Source organism: Monodelphis domestica, chromosome 2, assembly GCF_027887165.1.
Source record: "Monodelphis domestica isolate mMonDom1 chromosome 2, mMonDom1.pri, whole genome shotgun sequence".
Taxonomy (NCBI): Eukaryota; Metazoa; Chordata; class Mammalia; order Didelphimorphia; family Didelphidae; genus Monodelphis; species Monodelphis domestica.
Genome location: NC_077228.1, coordinates 151,834,518 through 151,857,143, shown reverse-complemented (window position 1 = coordinate 151,857,143; position 22,626 = coordinate 151,834,518). Strand labels below are relative to the sequence as shown.

Below are 22,626 nucleotides of genomic sequence, written 5' to 3'. Positions count from 1 at the left end.
AGCTGTGTGACCCTGGGCAAGTCACTTAACTCCCATTGCCTAGCTCTTACTACTCTTCTGCCTTAGAACCAATGATTTTATTTTGATTCTAAGATGGAAGGTAAGGGTTTAAAAAAAAAACAAAAAACTTTTGATGATGACTTTTGTTGTTAAATCACCTTAATTTCCCAAAGTATTATTCTTCTCTCTCCTTCTTAGTCATGATAAATAATAAAAAAGAGGGAAAAGCAACAGTTCAGCACAATTAACCAACATATTGAAAAACTCTGTTATTATGTATGGTGATCCACACCCATAACCTCCCACCTCTTCAAAGAAGTCAGGGGAGAGAAGGTGCTTTTTCTTTTGCGCTTAATAAATGTTAGCTAATTTAGGACCTTTTTGGCCATCATGTAATTTTTAAGAGTACATAAGGCATTGGACCTGGAGTCAAAAAATCTCGAGTATAGTCTCAGGTCTAATGCTTATTAATTTAAATTAGGTCCACCAGCTATGACATTTAGAATGAGGACTCCCTGAGTTTGGAGAATTTAAGAAAGAGGAGACTTGATAAATTTTATGCTACCAATTTTAAGACCTTTGTTAGCAAATGCCTGTCAGAATGAGTGATTATGTGGTAGCTTAAGTGTCCATGCTGGGGAAGGGAAAAGGAAACTCATAAATAAGATTACATGTCAAAGTAGATTTTATTCTTCATAGCAGGCTGGAGACAGAAGTGGGGTACTTTGGGCCTCAAAATTTATATCCAGATATGGGGGATGTGGAGTGGTAACTCCAAAGATGGTTTTCCAGCCTTCCCTTGTTACATAGAGCAAAGGTCCTTTCTTTTATGCTTATAAGATATGCTTCCTTCTCTTTTGGGAGGTTCTAGGATGATGATTGGTAGAATAGGGTATGTCTAATTTGCTGCTCAGTCCTTCCAGAGCTATACAATAATTGGTGGAAGGTCATGAAATTTAATTTGATTTACCCAAGGTTAACCAACAGGGAGTATGAGGAAGATCTTGTCCATGATGTCAGGTGCTTTGAGGCCATCTGGTACCACCCAGACTATCTATGAAGCTGTTGGGGGAAAAGAGGAAAAGATATCTGTTAGTTTTAGGGATGAAAGCAAAAAAATTAAATAGTAATTAGCATAAGATACATGTTAATTATCTGGTAGATGCCAGGAGAGTGTCTTTGGATTGTTAACTGTTAAGAAGAGGAATCAAAAGCCTCAGAGGAGGAATTTTTCTTTGGGATTCTACTTTTGAAAAGCTATAACTTTGTTTACGTGAGGGAAGAGAAATAAAATTTTTATGTACAAGGATTCTAACAAAGGAGAAAGTGTTTATTTATGAGTACAGGGGATCTGTGATTTCACTGGTACAGGGAATGCCCAGATGAGGAAGCTCCTTCTACCAGTATAAGTCATCCCTTCCTCTGCAACTTTATAGTCTCTCATGGAGGATTCCCTAGAGCACTAAGATAAAAATGAGTTGTGCTGGGTCACCCAGCCAGTATGTGTCAAAGGGGAGACTTGTTCCCAGATCCTCCGATTCCATGGTTGGCTCTTTAATCCACTATGACTTCCTGCCTCTACCTTAGGAATATAGCTCTGACTTACATAGAAATGTGCATATGTAAGTCTATAGCAACAATATTCTGTGGTGAGGAAAGATATTACTAATGATTAAAAAAATTCTAAGAAGCAATACTATATACTTCAATGCATAGTTATAAATTATAGAATTTTATGGAACAAATTTGTGTTGAAAGCATTGAAGCAATTAAAGAATTGTTAGCTCTTCCGTATGGCTAAGTAACCCTGGGCAAGTCACAGCCTTCCTTTCAAGTTTTAGTTTTCTAATCCTTAAAATGAATATATTTACTTTATTGTGGCAAGCATTAAATGACACAATATTTGTAAGTGACATAGTATTTGTAAGAGGTAAGGTGTTATATAAACACAAACAGTTATACAGGTTTCTGACTGCTAGAATAGGGCTTGGCCCTCACTTTGTTCTATTTCCATCCTGGCAGTTTTAAAAATTTTTATTTTTTTTATTTTTAAAACCCTTACCTTCCATGTATTAATTCCAGGGCAGAAAAGTGGTAAGGGCTGGGCAATGGGGGTCAAGTGATTTGCCCAGGGTCACATAGCTGGGAAGTGTCTGAGGCCAGATTTGAACCTAGCACCTTCTGTCTCTAGGCCTGGCTCTCAATCCACTGAGCTACCCAGCTGCCCCCTATCCTGATAGCTTAAAAAAAATGAATGGACCTGCTTTAACAGGGTCATTCTTCTTTGGATTTCTTTATTAGGATTGAATTTTGCAAGATCTTTTAACTAGCAGATAAAAGAGGATTTAATTGTAAACTCCTGGTCACCCAATTAAGCCAATGCCTTCTCCAAAACTTTATGCACATAGCCACTAACAGGAAGGAAAATCACCTTCAAGCAGGCTCCATTCTCTTCTTTTCTTGCCTACTTTTATATAAAGGAAGGGAAAGTGACAGAGGACCAAGCAAGGAGGAAAAATAAAACAGGAATTATTAAATTTTGAGTTGGCACGTATAGACTATAGGTTTAAAGATTGTCTACTACCCAAAGGTTTTCCAAGCCTAACAACTTATCACTGAACCTGCATGTGGGTACCTTTGCCGTAGTGATGAGTCTCACATAGCCTAGGAAGGTGAGTATCAATATTGCAGAGCGTATCATTCAAAGTATTTTTCCATTAATCATTCTTTCCTTAGATTGATTGAGCATTCATGCCACCAGACCCCTGACATTCTCTTCAGGCACACAGATAGCTAGCAAGATGCTTCCCCCGTCTTGTACCTAGAAGGTTGATTTTTGGATCCCAGTGAAAGCCTTGGTTTCTTTGAATCAGCCCTTGTCTTACCTGCTCCAGCCAATTTTGGGTTGATTGAAGGTTTAACAGCACTTCTTACTGTTCTGGGTGAATTCATTTTTCATCCATTTGATTAAGAGGATTACTGGAGCTGGTCACATGCTGGGGACAAGTAGGCATTGCAGAGGCTCCCCCAGTGTCTGCCAGCATGCCTCAGGCCTTACTAGCCTTTCTCTTTTGACAGTTCAGTTATTATGCATAGAAGCTTCAGCACACTGGAATCTTAGGTTCAGCTTGAATCATTTTGCCAGATGATCAAAGGCCGTTTTTAAATGTTCTTAGGGAATTTGAACCTATATTTTAGTATAAAGTTAATATTTTAATAAACTAAAATTAGTGGATTAGTTTGAGGTGCCATCCAAGAAGGGGATGGAAAAGAACATCCTTAAAATCCATTTTCTTATTGTTAAAGTAGAGTGAGAGTGAGTAAAGGGAGGTAAAACAGTTTGCTTTTGAACAGGACAGTAGATATATATCTTTTCACATTGAGTTTGCTAGATCAATTGGGCTGGTCAGAATTCCCCTCAGCTCACAGTTCTCCACCCACAATCCTTTGCTGTCCCAGACTGCTACCTCTGTGCCTGCCCATCAAAACACAGGGATCTGCCAAGGTTTCTTGCCATCCTTACACTAGGTCAGCTCATGAGAAATATCTTTTCAGTTTGGGGCTAAGCACTGGAGAGTGGGAGGAAGGGTCTGGAACAAGCATTTGGATTTCCCCAATTCCTTTCTCTACTTATCATAATACCTCCCTCTGGTCTTGGGGCAGATACCTATACATTCCTGCTACCAGGGGGATGTATCCACTGAAGCTGGTGGATCACTTGAATTCAGGTATTCTGAGCTGCAATAGAACTAAGCTGATACCCTCTTAAAATACGGCTCCAATATGGTGAACCTCTGTGAATAGGGGCCGCCATTGGGCTGCTTAAGAAGGGGATGAGGTGGCTCAGGTGAGAAATGGGACATTTCAAATATCCTGTGCCTCTTAGGGATGGGATTGGGCCCAAGAGTGGTTTCCATAGTGCATGCTGGGCAAGCCCGGGAGGCCTCATCTCCAAAAACTCAACCAATTGACCAGACAAACTAATAAAAAAAAAAATACCTCCATACTAAGACTAGGGTCACCAGGTAGTTCCCTTACCAGAAATCACCATGTTGAGATGAAGGTACTTGCTCCTTCCCAGAATGATATAATCTAGATGTCTTGTTACTAGGCATCTTGAATGAAAAATGTGATTGCATTGAACTGGCTCAGGAAAAAAGATTTGAGGCCTAAATTGTTGAGAATGGTAATCCTGGGATTTAGTTAACAGAATTTACTCATCATTGATTTGTTTCAGCAGACATTTATGATGTCAGAATGAGGAGTAGAGGGAGACTCTTTGCTTAGAGCAAATGGGACAAAAGGAATGCTTATACTTGATTCCCCTACAGCTCCAGTTACTCGTATAGTTCATTTGTTCATGTTTAGATAAAGGGAATCCGAGTCTAAGGAGTTAAATAGCATGTAAATCACACAGAATCAGATCCCGGACTCAACCATGGGTCTCTTCATTTCAAGGTTATTGGACTCTCTGCTATATCAGGCCATCTTTCTAATTTTCCAGGAAATTTCTAAGAAATCAGAATTGTGTATGTTTCTGTGGTTGAACATTTTAAGTTCTGTTTCTTTTATTTCCCTTTTAGAGAAAATCATACCTTCTATCAAGTATCAGTTCCAAGACAAAAAGAGTGGCAAGGGCTAGACAATTGGGATTAAGTGACTTGCCCCAGGTTCACATAGTCAGAGTCTGAGGCCAGATTTGAATTCAGGTGCTCTTAGCTCCCTACTGATGCTCTATCTGCTATGCTACCCCAGCTGCCCCTGAGTTCTATTTCAATACTTCATCATATGGGGAATGCTTAGCCTCTCATTTATAATTATGATGATAAGGGATCAGTCTAACATTTTTTGATGTTACTTCTTTTATGTTTCATTGTTTCATTTTATGTAGCTGTTAAGTTTAGGAGACACTCAAACCAATACTGTCTATAAATCCATTTGGCAGACCTGTTGTACTTTACATGTATACTTAGGTCTTAATTGATTTATTAAAAACCGTCTCTTATATGAAGCAGAAAAGCTATTTTACAGTCAGAAAGAGCAACCCCCCAGTGCACATCTTTGGTTATGCTGGGGACTTCGTTTGCTTTTCTGTATTTGAACAAGTGGACCACAAATCTCTTGCCTGTGTCTTGCAAAAAAATAGTAATGTCCTGGGACTCTGCAATTTATATGTATGATTCACACATGTTGAAATATTTTCCCAATGTAAACTACATGTATTGTACTTTACAAGGCAGATGTTCAGTAAATATTTGTTGTCTGATGTACTTTGTATGATTTATATTTTTCAGCCTTTGATGAGCTAGTTGAAGCTTACCAGGAACAGGCTAGAGGACTTCTAGATGGTGGAGTTGACATTTTATTGGTAGAAACCATTTTTGATACTGCCAATGCTAAGGTGAGTTTAGGGAGGAGAAAATTTGGTGGGGGAAATAATAAAAGACAGTCTTAAGTGACTCTCATTGACATAATTGAATTAAGTATCATTCTTAATTTCATCCTTTATAAAATGTTATTGTACTTATGTAATAGAGATTAGTAGTATAATACAAGTTTCCCCCCAAATAACTTCTCTTTAAATTTTAGAATACAAAAATTATAAAAATTGGCTGAAATAGTGGAGTATGTACTCACAAGATTAAGGTCACAAATCTGTTAAAATAGTTTCTCTCGTTAAAGGCATCAAATATCTTTCAATTGAAGTTTATATACTTTTTTCTGAGAGAGATGTATTGCTGGCATACTTTATGAAAAGCCCTTGTTTTTTTTTTTTGTAAATGACTTCCTATATACCCATTAATTTAGTTTTCTTTTTAGTCGCTTTACATTCATTTCTTTTGGCTTTTCTTTTGGTCAAGGAGATAAGTAATAACAACAATTGTATTAAAGATTACAGTATTTAAGAGAATTGTTTTATGACAATCAGTCCTTTTGTAATGTTAATAATTTCTTGTTTGATCAGCTTTGAAAGTTGACATTGATATAGCATGTTTCTTTACAGAATTCAAACCTTTAAAAAAACCCAGCAAATTACTTTAAATGATTTATTATAAACAATATTGAACTTCATTACAATTGATTAAATGCTCTTTGCCACTTTTTACATTTAAATAAATGAAGTTTATTCTATAAAATGTCATAATTTTTCATTTGCTTCCTTTCTGTCTCCATTAGTATCCTTTGGTCCATTCATTCTTATTCATTTTTTCTTTTATGTGTTCATGTTTAAGAGGCAGTGCAGCATAATAGATATAGTACTAGCCTTCGATTTTGGAGGATGGATTCAAGGTTGGCCTCTGATATATACTGGCTGTGTGCCTTTAGGCAAGTCTGCAAACTTTTTAGTTTTTCAGGGAGCTCTTTTAAAACTCTTAAGCTACAAATAAGGGGCCAATCTACATTGATAGGGGAATTTTTTCATGGGGAATTTCCTAGGCTGATGAAATCACAAGTCCAGTCAAAAAATAGTCATAGTTATATTGTTGTGCATATACCATGAAAGTGTTATATTTTTAAAAAATCCTAATGCTACAAAGATATTAATAAAAATATTATTTGGAACTTCAGATAATTGGAAAAAACCAAAATGTTCAATAATTGGAGTATGTGTAAACACACTTTAGTAGATTACTATAATGGAACTATTATAAACAGTTAATAATAAAGACCATAAGGAAATAATTACTTTATAAAAAGTTTTTATTGATTTCTTAATACTTAATTCATTTCCTAAAATACACTTCAACTGCTTTGATCATCTCTTTTTTTTAACCTTTATCTTCTATCAATATCTTAGAAGAATTAGATTCTTCAAATAGAAGAGTGAAAAGGGCTAGGCAATTAGGGTTAAGTGACTTAGCTAGAATATTACACATGGAGGTCAGATTTGAACCCAGGTCCTCCCTACTCCAGGACTAGTGCTCTATCCATTGTGCTATCTCTAGCTGCCTTTGACCATCCCTTTCAACAACAATAACAACAACAGAAAGCTTAAAAAAATTAATAAACAAACATTTTCTATTACCTACTTATTTTGTGTCTATCATTGGAGATTGGAGAAAAAAATCAGAGGCTATCTCAGTATGTTCAGTGTACATTATGGACTGGTGATAGATGAAGCATACAGTATATACTGTGCATTTGGCACTCTTGGTCCTGAGCCTCCCACCTCTTTTCTGAAGTGGTTAGACGTCATTGGAGCTGAGATTCTGGGCTAATCCCTTCATTTTACAGAGAGGGGAAGTGATTTGCTCAGTCACACATATAGTAAGTGATGAAGATAGAATTTGACCCCAAGTTATCTGGCACCAAATCCAGTGCTTCATTAGCTGTCTTTTTGGGCCCAAAGAATGGACCTTAAAATTAGAATTTGGTTTCTTCTTAGTGTTGTCTTCTTTTTCATTACTGTAGTCATTGTGTATATCCTTCTCTTAGTTTTGCTTACTTCATTCAAGACATCAATTTATAGAAGTTTTCTATGGTATTTTGAATTCCTTATTTCCATATTTTCTTTAAGTCTGTAATATTTCATTACACAGACAGTGAGGTGGCTCAGGGGATAGATTGCTGGTCCTGAAGTCAAGAAGACCTGAGTTCAAATTTGGCCTCAGACATTTACTAACTAGCTCTGTGACTCTGGGCAAGTCACTTAATCCACTGAAGAAAGAAATGGTAAATCATTCTGAGATCTTTGCCAAGAAAACCCCATGGACAATAGGGTCCATAGGTGTGACTGAAGAACTGAACAACAATAAATCTCATCAAATTTACATACCACAGAGCTTTTAGTCATTCCCTAATTATTGGACATCTACTTTGTTTCTAGTATTTTTTTCCACTGCCACAAAAATGCTGCTATTAATATATACATTTATTTTTTTGCTTGAGGTCATGTAGTGGAAAAAGTCTAGGTTAGGAATTAGAATTCTGATTGGGAATGAGAAGAGTCTTTTATTCTATTCTGAGTCATTTAATAAACTAATTGTGAAACCTTGGACAAGCAAATACGAGCCTCTGTTTCCTTACCTGTAAAGATAAGAGGATATAATGGCCTCCCTGCTGACCTCACTGAGGTTATTGTAAGGATCAAATGATGACTGGGACATTTTATTCCATGTTGAAACTTTTCCTGTGTACAATCTAATTGTAGCCTAGAATATGCCAATTACAGTAAATTTCTATGCATAAAATATTTTATGCAAGCATATTTCCTAAGTTCTGTGGAAAGAGCTCTTAAATTGTTGAATTTTAATAGAAGGCTTCCCAGAAGTCATTCAGTGTAAGAATCCTTTTAGTTACATATTTGATAAATGGATCCTTAGCCTCTTCTTGAGCTTTTCTTCTTCATGAGACAGCTTGTGGTTCTGTGGTTGAACACCTTAAATGTGCCTCTCACAAGTGGATCTCTCCAGAGGTGACCAGACTCTTTGAGTTCAGAGTAGAGCTGAAGGAGATGTTCCCTCTCTTGATCTGGATGTTCTGTTCCTGTTCATGCCTTATGAGATCTCAATAATTTGGTGAGTCTTACCCTTTAGAAGCCAAGTGGTACTAAGGGAGAGAAGCCAGAGCATCTGGTGATAAACACCACCTCGGATTCTTACTTACTGGGGTCACCCTGAGTAAGTCACTTAATGTCCTTCATCTGCACATGAGAGGGTTGGATTAGATTGGCCCTGAGGTGTTCCCAGAGCCTTCCAGCTCTAGATCTCTTGTTCTCTACATATGTTATATAGTTTTATATTGAGCAGAATCACTATTTTTTTAGATGTGTTTAAGTCTATATGTTTGAAGTATCAGTGAATAGAGGGAAAGGAAGGACTTTTAGGTTTTCGGAAAGAAATGATTATTTTGAGGGGTGAACTTTCAGGTAGTATTTATTTTAATGTCCAAAATGATCATTTTTGTTATGTTCAAAGTAAGGTTTGTAATATCTGAAAGTTCTGATTGTCAGTAATTATGTTGGTAGTCAGATTAGTTACGGTTTTCTGCATCTCCCTGAGATCAGAGACCAGTTGATACTCCACAAATCCCTACGTACCTAGGGTTGCTGGAATTTTTACTGAGATTTTGCTACTATTCCTCTCTCCAACTCCTTTTCCCTGAAACCTAAAGTATACATTCTGTTTTGGTAATAGGATCATTAAACAGCAGTCTTGAACCCAAGCTCTCTTGAATTCTCTGCCCAGATCTAGGAAGAAACTTATGTATGGCATGTATATTAAGTGTTGATTGAATTGAATTGTATATAAACTAGCTGCTTTCTGAAGCCCAGGAAAGAATGGGAAGTGTTTTCTTATGGACAGTATTATAAGGAATTTATTTAATGTTCACCTTCTCCTTAGGAGCAGAATTTCTATGTTAGAGGAAGTTAAGTAGTCTCACTGTTTGCTTTAAGAAGCAGAACAGATAGTTCTTGCCCCCCGTCACTTTAAGAGGCCGATCATAAAAGAGAGAATTCAGTTAATTCTGGGCTCTGGTCTCTCTGACTTCCTTGGGAACAGGTTGCTGGACAAAGAAGATCTATTAGTTATTTGAGACAGTTACTTTTCAGAGGTTGGGATATACCTATGAATTTGAGTTAAAGTCTGATTCTGGAGAGCTTTTCTCTTGAAGGAAAAAGGAGCTGTCAAAGGGGGCTCCAGTATCTCTGACTGAATTTTAAAACTACTCCACCCTACTCATGACTTCCTTGGGAGCAGGGTTTGGGTCAGTGTGTCTCTTGTCTCCAGAAGCCTCACCCGGTACATCACACCCTCCTTCCTAGGATGGAATTCTTGCTAGACTGACACCCTGCCTAATGAGCCAAAGAGTCACTTGGCTTTGGCTTGGGCTTAGTCCCTGTCTGAAGTGGATTGTTAAGTCTGAGATTCCCCTTGGGGTAGATTCTCATAGGAACAGGCTCAAACCTGAGGCTTTCACCTCCCAAACTAAATGGTCCCTCTGGTCTACAAGTACGGGGACTTCTAGATTCCATGTTGACAACAGCTTTAGCTGATCAAATATAGATTTAGTTTAAAAAACAGTAAAAGGAGATCAAAACCCTATTTCCTACCTTTTTCTCAGTTTCATTTTGTTTAGTAGGAAATGGGTAGATGTGGAACACTATTCTCTAAATGTTCATTAGTTTCTTATGGATGGTACATTTCTTATTTGTGGAGCATCTCCAAAATGGATAACTTTAGGTCCTATAGATGTGTTCTGTCCCTGCTTCAGGGACTTACACGGAGATAACATGGTAAAAAAAGAGCAGCTAGGTGGCACAGTGGCTAGAATGCTCAGCCTGGAGTCTGCAAGACTCATTTTCCTGAGTTCATATCTGTCCTCAGACACCTATTAGCTTATGACTTCCTGGGCAAGCTGCTTAACTCTATTGGCCTCAGTTTTCTCATCTGTCAAATGAGCTGGAAAACGAAATGGCAAACCACTCCAGTGTCTTTATCAAGAAAACTCCAAATGGGATCATGGCTAAAAAATGACTGAACAGCTGAGACTTTTAGAATCAGTGACTACTATTTCCCTTTGCTATCGTCCAGGTTGACTTGACCTTGAAATCAATTTCAGAAATCTCTTTCTTTTTGTTCCATAGGCAGCCTTGTTTGCACTCCAGAAACTCTTCGAAGAGGGATATGATCCCCGGCCTATCTTTGTAAGTTAGAAAGTTTATTTGTTTCTCAAAAAATACATTTTGTGCTTCTATCCTCTTTTGAGTTGAGAGCAGGTATGAGAGTGGTAGGAGTTGCATGCCTTTTTTGGACATCTTTTTATGGAATCTGTGTTCCAGTTTGGGTCCTTCTTATTGCTAATCTTTGACAAATGGTGAATCTTTTATCACTGAGGCAGTGAAGTTTTGAGAAAGAAACTCAGGTGGAGGGAGAAGGAGAAGTAGGATCAATATTTTTTTTTTTGTATATTTTAAGCCTGCCCTTAACTAAAGAAGTATTTTCTTTGAGTTCCAGGGATCTCATCCTTTTAGTGAAACAAGTACAGAGAGTATATTTATGACTTGTGTCTAAATTTGTTTTATTTTAATTCATAATTAAGTTTTTAATTTGACTTTTAAAAAAAAATCCAGGTTTCAGGGACTATTGTGGATAAGAGTGGGCGAACTCTGTCTGGACAGACAGGAGAGGCATTTGTCATTAGCGTGAGCCATGCAGAACCGCTATGGTAAGTGAATAGTCTTTCTTTCACTCAGTTTTTCTTATTCAGATTTTTTCAGTAGCAGAACATAAACTCCTTGAGGCAAGAGACTGTTATTCATTTTTGTCTTTATTCCTAGCACCTACCGGGAGCCTTACTTGTAATATATAAAAAGTTTTTACTGATGTTTTTTACATCATTGTACCCTATCCCCAGTATTATTCTCTCTCCTGTTTCCCATAGTTATCCTAGATAACAGATAGTATGAGTGCTTAATATTTATTTAATTGAAATGTATGTAAACCTGCTTTCTTTCTTTCTCCTCTCTTTTTCCTCCCTGTCTCAGAGTCTCCCTTTCTCCCTTTTCCTTTTCATCTTAGAATTGATACTAAATATCAATTCCAGAGTAGAAGAGTGGTAAGGACTTTTCATTTGGGATTAAGTGACTTGCTTGCCAGGGTACATCTAGGAAGTACCTGAGGCCACATTTGAACCCAGGGCCTCCTATCTGTAGACCTGGCTCTCTGTCTAATAAGCAACCTAACTGATTCAAACCAGCTGCTTTCTGAAGATATAAAAACATGTGCAGGGCAGGGAAGAGAACATTTCTCATGGTCATGACTTTCTCATTTGACATTGCCTTTACCATGTCGTTCTTGGAAAATTGCAGTATTTTTGGTGCTGGGTCTTCTCTATTCTAATCCATCTTCCATTCAGCCACCAAAATGATTTTCCTAAAGCATGGATCCATTCATACCACCCCGCTAAATTCCATTAACTCCCTGTTGCTTTCAGGATCATGTACAAAATCTTCTCTTTGGTGTTCTAAGCCCTTTATCACTTAGTCCCCTTCTGCTTTTCCAGTCTGCTTATATTTTACTCCCTACCACGTACTTTTCAATCTTGTGACACTGGCCTCCTGCCTGCCTTGTTCTACAAAAAAAGACACCCCGTATTTCTGCTCCAGATAATTTTTCTGGCTGTTCCCAATGCTCTCCCATCTCTGGCCTTCTTCAGGTTCCAACTAAAATCTTATCTTCTAGAAGGAGCTTTTTCTCAACCAATTCCTCTTAAAATTTTAGTGCCTTATCTGGCCCTTATTGTGCTTCTGCCTTAGAACTGATATCCAATGTTTCTAAATGGAAGGAAGGTAAGGGTTTACAATTTTATTGCTTTTCTTCTTGTAATTATTTCCTATATTTCCTACACATAACTTGTTTATGCACACTTGTTCATTTTCCCCTCCACTAGATTGTGAACTCCTTGAGGGCAGGGGCTGACTTCATTTTTTTTCTTTATATCCTCAGTGTTTAGCACAGTGCCTGGCACATAACAGGTGCTTAACAAATATTTTAGGTAGCTAGATAACAAAGAAGATAGAGTGCTGGACCTAGAGTTGGGCAGGCTCATCTTCTTGAGTTCAAATCTGGCTTCTGGCACTATAGTTATGAGACCCTGCGCAAGTCATTTGACCTTGTTTGCCTCTGTTTCTTCATCTGTAAAATGAGCTAGAAAAGGAAATGACACTGTTATGTGTGCCAAGAAAATTCCAAATGAGGTCACATAGAGTTGGACAAAACTAAAAACAACTAAGCAACAATAAATGTTTATTGACCAATGTGGTTGCCTGAGTTATGTCCTTTTTTCCTGATAACTAAGTGACTAAGTGGATAAGAGGGATGTATTTGGAGTCAGGAAGGCCCAAGTTTATTTCTTGCCTCAGATACTTACCTAGCCATGTGACTTGTAAGATAATTTTTAGCATTGTGACTTGAAAATCTACATTAATTTGGTCGCCAGGGAAAATCCCAAATAATAAAATACCCAAGTCAGCTGGAAATTATGGTGATTTTAATTAATTTAGGGAGAAGGAATAAAGGAGAAGAGAGAGAGAGAGAGGAAAGAGTTAATTTAAACTGCTCTGGCTCAGGCTGAGCCAGGCAGTTGTTAAAGACCTTGACTAAAGTGGCCTTCCTGAGCCCAGGGGAAAGGAAGTCAGTCTTATCACTTACCAGGAGACCTTCTCAAGGAAGCTGTCTGAGGGAGATCCTCCAGGCTCAGTTACTCCTCTGAACTGACCGAACTTTTCTCAACTGCCTTTTCTAGACCTCCTTTTAAAGAAATTTTCTCTTGTGTCACCTCCCCTAAATTTTCGCGTCTACCAATCACAGCAGACACTTTTCTCCAGGACTGCCCATTCTTTAGTTCTCACCTTCTTTGATTAGATTTTCTCCAGGACTGTCTACTCTTTAGTTCTCACCTTCTCTGGTTAGATTATATCTTTTGAACTACTTCACACTTCCATGGTAAGCTCACCTTTTGTGAGTTACTTGACTTTTTTGTGATCAATTTAACCTTTATAGTTACTTAACACCTTCTTGTATTAGATCTAAAAATAGACTTAGCTTAAAGTTCTAGCTTCACTATAAGGTATGAGTTGAGTATCTTCATTGTTCAATCTGGAGATTACAACTTTATCTTCCTCTAAAGTACTGTCTGAGTAGGGTGGAGTAATTTTAAAAATCACAGACCTTTGATAGGCCTTTTAAGCTTTCTTGACTTTAGTTCTGTTAAGTGGAAGTTGTAATACCATTTACCTTCCTACTATTTTTCTTGTGAGAATCAAATTTGGGAGGAATCCATTCCAAATGGAGAGTGAGGAATGTATGAAAAAGCAGAGGCCAGGGAGGATAGAGCAGGGTTGGGGAACAGAGTACCTCAAGTTTAATGAGAAGATGGACGATATGAATAGAAGGGAGAAGTCTGAGATGTGGCTAATATTTGCTACTTCAAGAATTGAAAGACATCTAACAGGAGACTTTGTTCCTTCAATCAAGTAGCAAAGGACAGCTGGGGAAATGTTAACTAAACACCAATATTCAAATGCTATTTGGAGCCCTGGCTGAGATCATTAATCCTCCCCTGGAGTAGCATGTGGCACCAGTTGGCATCCTGCCCTATTGGTTCCCCCATTTTGGGCTTCAGTTTAATTATTCATCCTTTATTCCCCTGTTAGAATCATCTTTCCTGGTCAGAGATCTGGTGATATTGCTCTTCTGCTTAAAATTCTTTCATAGTTTCCTGTTGTTATTCCAATATGTTCAAAGTCTTCTATTTGACATTTAAGACCCCTCTCAAGATCCTTTCCAGGCTTATTCACTGTAGATGGTGCTGACCTACCCTCAGAATACTCCTTGTTTTAACCAAACAACACTTATTATAGTTTCCCTCTGCTTTCTTAGCTTACTGATCCCTTTTTCTAGAATTTTTTTTTGGGGGGGAGTGGGGAAGCTTGTGAGTACTTGTTCAGTCATTAAAGTTCATTTAAAATGCCATGTCCACCAGGAAGCCTTTCCATTCGGTCAATCAGTAAGCATTTATGAAATGCCTACTTTAGGCTAGGCACTAGTAATAGGTCGAGAAAAATAAAACAGATCTTGTCTTCATGGACTTTACATTGTATCAGGTTTTTCTCTTGGTTCTTTTTTGGAACGTTCTTTTATAATTCTCTTAACCATAGATAGCAATTGGGTCATAGTGTAGTCACTCCAGATTAAGATGAAATTGGAAAATATTTACCAATATAACATTTAAAAATACAACAAAGCATAAATAAAATTAGTACGTGACTTTCTAAATCAGTATGCTCCCATAAGGATCTTTGTGTGTGGTTTATAGGCCTCTGTTTTTATTTGAATTTGACACCACTGCTCTTTACCATAATATACAATATCACATCATATCTATATTTGTGTTTTATCTCTTAGGATATTCTAAGCTCCTTTAAGCAGGGGCTGTGTCTTTTCTATATTTTTTCTTCCTGAATTGCATAGTATATTTCTTTGTATATATGAGCCTTTAATAAATGTTAAGAATATTATTTAAGATCAAAAAGGTAGTTTGGTGGCAGGTGGTAGAAGGCCTGGGGATTATAATGGGTTTATACTGTATTTCATGGGCAGTACAGGGCCAGCAAAGGTTTTTTGGATAGGAGAGGGACATGGAAAGACCTACATGGTATGTATTCTGATATGAAATGCAGGCCTGTAATCTCTTCTTATTTTTTTTTCCATCAGCCTGGGATTAAACTGTGCTTTAGGTGCCCTGGAAATGAGACCTTTCATTGAAACACTTGGCAAGTGCACATCAGCATATGTCCTCTGTTATCCCAATGCAGGTTTGTGTTTTAATGAGTACCTGTTGCATGCATGTGGTTTAATGAGAAATAAAGAAGCAAAGAGGCTGATCAGGCTTTGAAATTAGAAATGTTTTCATGGTCCAGTCCAGGTGTACCTTTTAGGAGGCTCAAACCTTTTGATTATCTTTATGTTGAAGAAACAATGACAAACACCCTGAACTGCCAAATTAGTCATGTCTTCCCCAGAGTTCAGTGATAAGAGATATCACCTTTGCCAAACTTTCTTTGTAATAATGAAAAAAATATTCTCTCCTTTTTCCTTTCTTTTATGAAGAAATAGGATTTTTATTTATCTGGTTTATTTTTTGGACTTACTATAGCTTGTCACTTTGTGCATTGTATGATTTATTTATGTACTATGTAACCAGCTCCTAAATAATTAAGAATTGGCTATAGATAGCCCTTCTTGGCACAAGTTTATTTTATAAATTAAGAGGATGGATGTTAAAGTTAGAAGGTCATGTTATCCAGTTCTCTCATTTTGTAGGAAACTCTGCCTGCTGGGACTTTTTGTAAAAAATGAAGTTTATGAGGCTTACTTGATTCATATATATATATATTTTTAAACCCTTACCTTCTGTCTTGGAATCTGGGTATTGATTCCAAGGCAGAAGAGTGGTAAGGGCTAGGCAATGGGGGGTTCAAGTGACTTGCCCAGGGTCACACAGCTAGGAAGGGTCTGAGGCCATATTTGAACCCAAGACCTCCCAACTCTGGGCCTGGCTCTCAAAACACTGAACCATCCAGCTGCCCCTGATTCTTATATTTTAAAAAATAAGCAAACAAAGAAAAACCTACCAATGTTTTTAGTTTTGTTTTATTTTCTACTAAAAGTAGGAGAATTCAAGGTTTGTGGGCGAGTATAATAAATGACACCTAGAAACAGATAGATAGTTGGAGGCCAAATTAGTGCTTGGGGAGATGTAATTTGTAATGAAACTAATGACTTTTTATTTATTTCCAATATAGCAGATGCTCATTATTTCAAAGTAGAAATAATGATACACTAACCCCCCCCCCCCCCCCTTCCCTTCATCCCTCCCGCTAAGCAGCTATGGAAAAATACTGCTGTCATTTTGAAAGAATAATTTCTGGGGCAAGGGAAGAAGAGTCCAATACCTTTCTTTATGCTTGAAGCTTTTTTTTTCTTTCTTTTTACACCTTCCTTGAATTTTTCATTTCCTGGGATGAAAAAGGAATGATGTACTTTTATTTTCTTTATTTTTTGTGACATGTGTCTTTATGCTTGTTTATTTTTTAAAAAGGCTAATGGCATTCCTTTATGTTTATGGAGTTCCTCCCTGTACCCTTATAATTGCTATTGAAATCAGAGAGAAATTTTTTATTCTTATTCAAAGCTTTTAGAATGGCAGTATGTTAATTGCATCTAGTTTTGAAAAAAATTGATATCCTTTGTTTTTATATCACCTACGTTTCCTAATATATCCCCCCATTTTTCAGAGAGCCATCTCCTACAACAAAGATCGAAAAAGAGAATAACAGAATAGTATATGTAGCATTCCATACCTAAAATTCCCCAGCTTTTCAAAGGTGCATTCCCTTATCTCTTTTTTTGAGTGATTACCATTGGTCACCATTTTCATAACATTCTATATCAATTTTATTATTGTTATTTCAATTTCCATAATAGATGTCTGCATTTCTCATTTTACTGTTTCTGCTTACATAATTTTGCATCAGTAAATGTGATTATTATGATTATATCTAATGTGATAAGAAAGATCATCTCTGTAGCCATCATACTCAGTGTTTCTTATTACATAATAACATTCATGTACCACATTTTTTGGTTAACTATTTTTTTCCAGTCAGTGGGTTTCTAATCCTCTCACAAAAAGGTGCCATAAATATTTTGGTACAAATGGAACCATTCTTTTGATCCTGTACTTCCTTGGGTCATCTACCTAGCAGTGGGGTCTGTGAGGTAAAGGATATGAATATTTTACTCTTCTTAATTATATTCTAATTCTCAGTTTAAAAAATATTTCTCTAGGTCTTCCCAATACCTTTGGAGAATATGATGAAACACCTGAAATGACTGCTATGCACATAAAGGTCTGTACTTTTTCTCAACCTTGAGTCTTAGGATCATAGACTGTTAGAGCTTGACAGAATTTTAGACAGCATGTAGTCCAACTTCCTTATTTATAGATGGAGAAAAGAGAATTTCATTGGTGTACTTATAGCTATTTAGTGACAGATTTAGAACCAGAATTTTCATGTTTTGTACTTCTTCAGGCTACCTCTTGATGAAAGTATTTTCTTTTTCTATCAGAACCAATATTTATTAAGCAACTGTTACATATTGGATGGGACAGCTAGGTGGTACATTGGATAAAGTGCCAATTTTAGGTTGCATAGAGGGACTCATCTTCCTGAATTCAAATCTGGCCTCAGATATTTAATTAGCTGTGTGACCCTGGGCAAATCACTTAACCCTCTTCCTCATTTTCCTCAACTATAAAATGAACCAGAGAAGGAAATGGCAAACTACTTCAGAATCTTTGCCAAGAAAACCCCAAATGAGTTCACAAAGACTTGGACAGAACCAAACTGACTGAATAACAAAACACATGTAGGATCCTCTTCTTAGCACTTGAGATAGAGAAAGAAAACCAATAGAAATGAGAGTCTTAGAGCATTGCTTAGGGTCACTCAGGGGTTGTTACATGGGTCTTGGGCTGAACTCCTTTAGAGCAGAGTGTCCATTGCCTCCTTTTGCATCCTCACCATTGGCATTGTGTCTGGGACATAGTGGCACTTAATAAACACTAATTGATTTATCTTTCTGACTCCGAGGCCTATTCCCTGATGATTGCATGCTTACATTAAAGGATTTTGATGGGAGCTAGTATGGCTCGTGGACTGCACAGAGTGATTAAGTGATTTGCAGAGGGCCATTCCTCCAATATATGGCAGAAATGGTATTTGAATGTGGATTTCCTGGACTCACTGCTCAGATTTGTATCTGTGTTACCATGCTGAGAAGTTGTTAGTCTCCACATGAAGGGAGGCATTTATAAAAACCATGTTTTTGCTAAAAACAAATACAAAAAATAAAAACTTTGGATTAGGAAGTATTGATGAGTCAGAGTTATACTTAAGTTAGTTTCTTTTTAATTTAATTTAATTTTTTAAACTTAGTTTCTTAAAGGAGAAGTCAATTAGACAGAAGAGGAAGAGACCATGTGGTCTTAAATCAATCTTGGCCTTTTAAGAAACCTCATATAGGGAAGGAAGCCCAGATAGGGATATTCAAACAAAATATTTGCAATCCACAGTGATAATAGAAGTTTCCTGGTGGACTTAGTAATGATTCTTTATTCTGTCCATATGTACTCATTGTATATTTAAACAGTTATTGAGATAGACTGATAGGATAATTTCTTACTGCAACTTTTTTGGTAATGCAAACAGATTTCAAATAACTAGCTTTACTTTTCTTTCAGTCAGGTGGGAAGGGTATGTGTTAACATTTATTCCCATAGTTAAATACTCAACATTTCTTCCTTGAACCTTCTTTAGAGTATTCTTAGAAATTCAGCAAGTGGAGGTCTTTATTTTTTGTTGAGCCTATTCAATTGATGGGGAAATTTTGGAATTCCAACTAACTTCTTACAATCTTCTATGTTTACAGAACTTTGCATTAGATGGTTTGGTCAATGTTGTAGGTGGTTGTTGTGGAACCACACCGGCTCATATCAGGTAAGGTGATCCACTGAGCTGAGGTCAGTCTCCCAGAGGAAAAAGTCATGTGTTATGGGGGAAAGGACTGTGATTTCATGAAGAATACTTTCATGGAAGGAAGAGGGAGTCAACATTGTACCCTGAAAGACAATCATATTTTTCAGAAACCATTTAAATCTTTATTTGTATAGGGGAGAGGAGCTCATATTTTCATAATTTTTTTTACATAAATGCTTTCCTCATAAGAGCCCAGTGAAATTGATGGTGAATGTATTATTATTTTATAGATGAAGAAATTAGGGCTCAAAGACATTAAATGACTTGCCCAGGGTTGCATAGTCATTAATAGGAAAGAACTGGATCTTGAATTCAGGGTTTCTTATTCCCAAGTCCATTGCTTTTTGCAACATAATAGGTTTATAAGTTGAATTGAACATTCTTGTTGTCTTAACTTGTCCATTGGCTAGTTTAGTGGTCTTGAGGTAGTCATTTCAGCTAAATCTTTCTTCATGTGATAAATGCTTGTAAGTGGAACTGAGCTTATTTCTCATTGCTTTGGGGGCTTGGGTAATAGAATCTTAAAGAATTGCATTTTTCAGACTCTTCAATTGTTTCACTTTAGATAGCAAGAATTTGACACTACCCCTTCCCCCACCTCATAATTTGAATTATAGACAATTGAATTTTGCTTTCCTTTTTTTCTATGTGTTTTAATTTTGTTTCCACTAAAAAAAAACTCACAGAACTTTATGTACCATATGCATACTTCTAAGAATTCAGGGGAAAGATTTGAGTACAAAATGCCTGTTGGTCCTAGAAAATTTGATGGCATCTTCCTAGCTAAGGATAATTAATTAATGGGTCACATGCTTCATTACTAGTTCATGCAGTGTCAAAAGAAAAACAAGGAAGGCCTTTAGCATGTTATGTGAACCCTCTGGGTTGACTTTTTAGGGAGTGAGAGTTGCACAGAATGGGGCAGCCATGGAAGGCTTGTGATCTGCTTTGTTGGAAAGGATGTTCACATCAGTGAGATAACAGATTCATTAGAGTATTGAAGGATTTAGCTATTAGTCATAGCTAGAACAACATATTTCATCATTCAAAACCATGATTGTCTGGATACTAAGCATACTCTGAAGTTTAGGGTACTTAGGAGAATGTGAATGGTGTTTATTTTTTTATCTTTCTAGAAATGACAGTTTTACAAACTATTTGTACCTTACCCTGTTTATATCACATTATCAAACCGTGTTCTGTAGTCTAGACCTGAACATTATCTTACTGGTGAGCCAGTGACTTATGCTTTGTGGAAAGAAGAACAAAAACAATTTGTCTGGGACTATTTGCTTTTTTTTTTTTTAACTATTTCATTCTTTTCTCAGTATTATCCTCTCCCTACCATACTCACATTGAACTGTTCAATTCAACTTGTTGTCAGTCAACAAGGATTTATTAAGTGCTTACTATTACCCTGGTATGTGTTAAGTTCTTGGAATAATACAAAGGTAGTGGCAAACATGGACCTTGCCTCCAGGAGCTTAATGGGGAGAGAGAGACAGCACACATATAACTACATAGAGGTGATGAAAACAAAATCATCTCAAGTTATCTACCATGGGAGCTATGACAGACCTAGAAAGGCCTCCTGTGTTATGTGGCATTGTAACTGAGACTAGAAGGAAGTAAGGAGGCAGTGGTTTGGAAGGAGAACATGCTAGGCATGGGCAAAGGGCAGCCAAAAGGCATGGTGTTGAAAGATTGTATTGTCAGGTAGAAATTGGTAGAATGTAGGAGATTAATATAAAAGGTTGGACTGAATTATTTGGTAGTAGGGTTTCTAGGAATTTAGTCAAATTCCAAAGAGATTTATTTTAACAATTTGTTTATAAAATATAGAAAGTGAAAGTAAGAAAATCAGAGAGAGGATAGGGTAAGATATCTAGCCTATACATTAAGGGTTTTACCCTAACCCCTGGCTCGATCCAGGCAGGGCTAATTAGCCCTTAGCTGAAGGGGCCTCAGCCTTGAGCCAAGGACCTGGGGATGCAGGAGACTACAGGGATAATTTTAGGGTTGTGACCTAATCTAAATTAATTTTGGTCGCCAGGGAATATCCCAAATAAAATACCCAAGTCAGTTTGCAAATTTATGGTGGTTTAATTAATATAGGGGGAAGGTGAGAAGGGAGAGGGAAAAGGTGTAGGATTTCTCCCACCTGGCCTGTGCCAGGGGGAATTCAAAGTCCTCCGCCATGAGGTCTCTGAAGAAGCTTATTGGCTTTCTAAGAGGATAGTGTAAAGAGGATAGAGGTAAAGGAGAAAGAATCAGCCTAAACTCTGATAGGGCGCAGTAAAGATGCCTCACCTGAACTAGGCTACTCAGCTTCCTCCAATATGATATCAAGGAAAACTCACCGCTAAACCCGGACAATAGTAGCCGCCACCCAAGATGACCCGAAAACTCTCAGCACCCTCTGCCAGCCACCTCTCCACTGCCAAAGAGGCCGGAGAGAGGAAGGGATGTGAAATATATAGATGGTTTTTACGTCACTTTCCTGCATCTCACATGTAACAATGGTAGCTTAAGCTTGACTTAGGACAGCCTAGGGCTCTGTCAGTTGTTTCTGATTTGTCATTTGTTAGCACATGTTTGTCATAGGCCATCCTCCTAAATACTTAATCCTTAAGTATGGGTGTAGACATTCCTGTTTTTTTTTAGACTAAGTAGGATGGAGTAATCTAAAGAAAACAAAGCCTCTCACTTTTTCACTTTTTCACTCACCCCAAGTGGCAGTTTTAAGGAAAGTAGAAGTAGTCCAAGATTCTCAGTAAGAGCTCCTTCAAGATCAAGTTGAAGGGGAGCAACTGGGTAGCTCAGTGGGTTGAGAGCCAGGCCTAGAGACAGGAGGTGCTAGATTCAAATCTGGCCTCATACACTTCCCAGTTATGTGACCCTGGGCAAGTCACTTAACCCCCATTGCCTAGCCTTTATTTACCACTTTTCTGCCTTGGAACCAACACACAGTATTGATTCCAAGATGGAAGGTAAGGGTTTAAAAAAAAAAAGATCAAGTTGAAGGCGAAAGACCCAAAAACCATCTTCACAGGAAGTTCTTGATGTTTTTAAAGACCATTCCTTTTCATCACTTCCTGTGATTTTCTTCCATTTTACATGTACCAATTATAGCTAAAGCTTTGCTTAGGACTGCCCAGGGGATAGTCAGTTGATTCTGATTCATCACCCACTATCACACACATGGATCACAAACCTCCCCCACTGTAGTGTAAGTAGGGTGTATACGCTTCTGGTGATTAAATCAAAAAATGAGAAGGGGAGAGTTAATTTGATCTTCACATCTGTCAAAGTAACAGCAAGAGGGCCAGTATCACTGGGACAACATGTGAGAAGACTGGAAAGGTCTAAAGGGGCTAATATGTGAAGGGCTTTAAAACCAAACGGAATTTTATGTTTGGTCCTGGAAGTAGTAAGGAGCCACTGGAGTTTTATTGAGTCAGGGGAGAAGAAATTGGAATATGGTTAGGCTTGGGCTTTAGGAAGGTCACTTGGGAGCTGAA

General features: G+C 37.4%; 1 protein-coding gene and 1 long non-coding RNA gene across 4 annotated transcripts in view; one reads left to right on the top strand and one right to left on the bottom strand.

The window, feature by feature from the left end:
• MTR (5-methyltetrahydrofolate-homocysteine methyltransferase) overlaps positions 1–22,626 on the top strand; it is a 157,096-nt gene that overhangs the window by 44,293 nt on the left and 90,177 nt on the right. For all 3 annotated transcript variants that reach the window (XM_001378286.4, XM_007481573.3, XM_016430236.2), the window contains 6 exons: positions 5,295–5,401; positions 10,589–10,648; positions 11,075–11,169; positions 15,219–15,319; positions 17,355–17,416; positions 18,999–19,066. In XM_001378286.4, coding sequence (XP_001378323.1) covers positions 5,295–5,401; positions 10,589–10,648; positions 11,075–11,169; positions 15,219–15,319; positions 17,355–17,416; positions 18,999–19,066 — 493 coding nt within the window. The remainder of the gene's footprint in view (positions 1–5,294; positions 5,402–10,588; positions 10,649–11,074; positions 11,170–15,218; positions 15,320–17,354; positions 17,417–18,998; positions 19,067–22,626) is intronic.
• On the bottom strand, positions 668–21,612 carry LOC103106493 (uncharacterized). The gene is made up of 3 exons (XR_008916244.1): positions 21,466–21,612; positions 16,460–16,522; positions 668–1,062 (listed from the first exon to the last, which is right to left on the bottom strand). It is a non-coding gene; the product is annotated as an uncharacterized LOC103106493 (long non-coding RNA).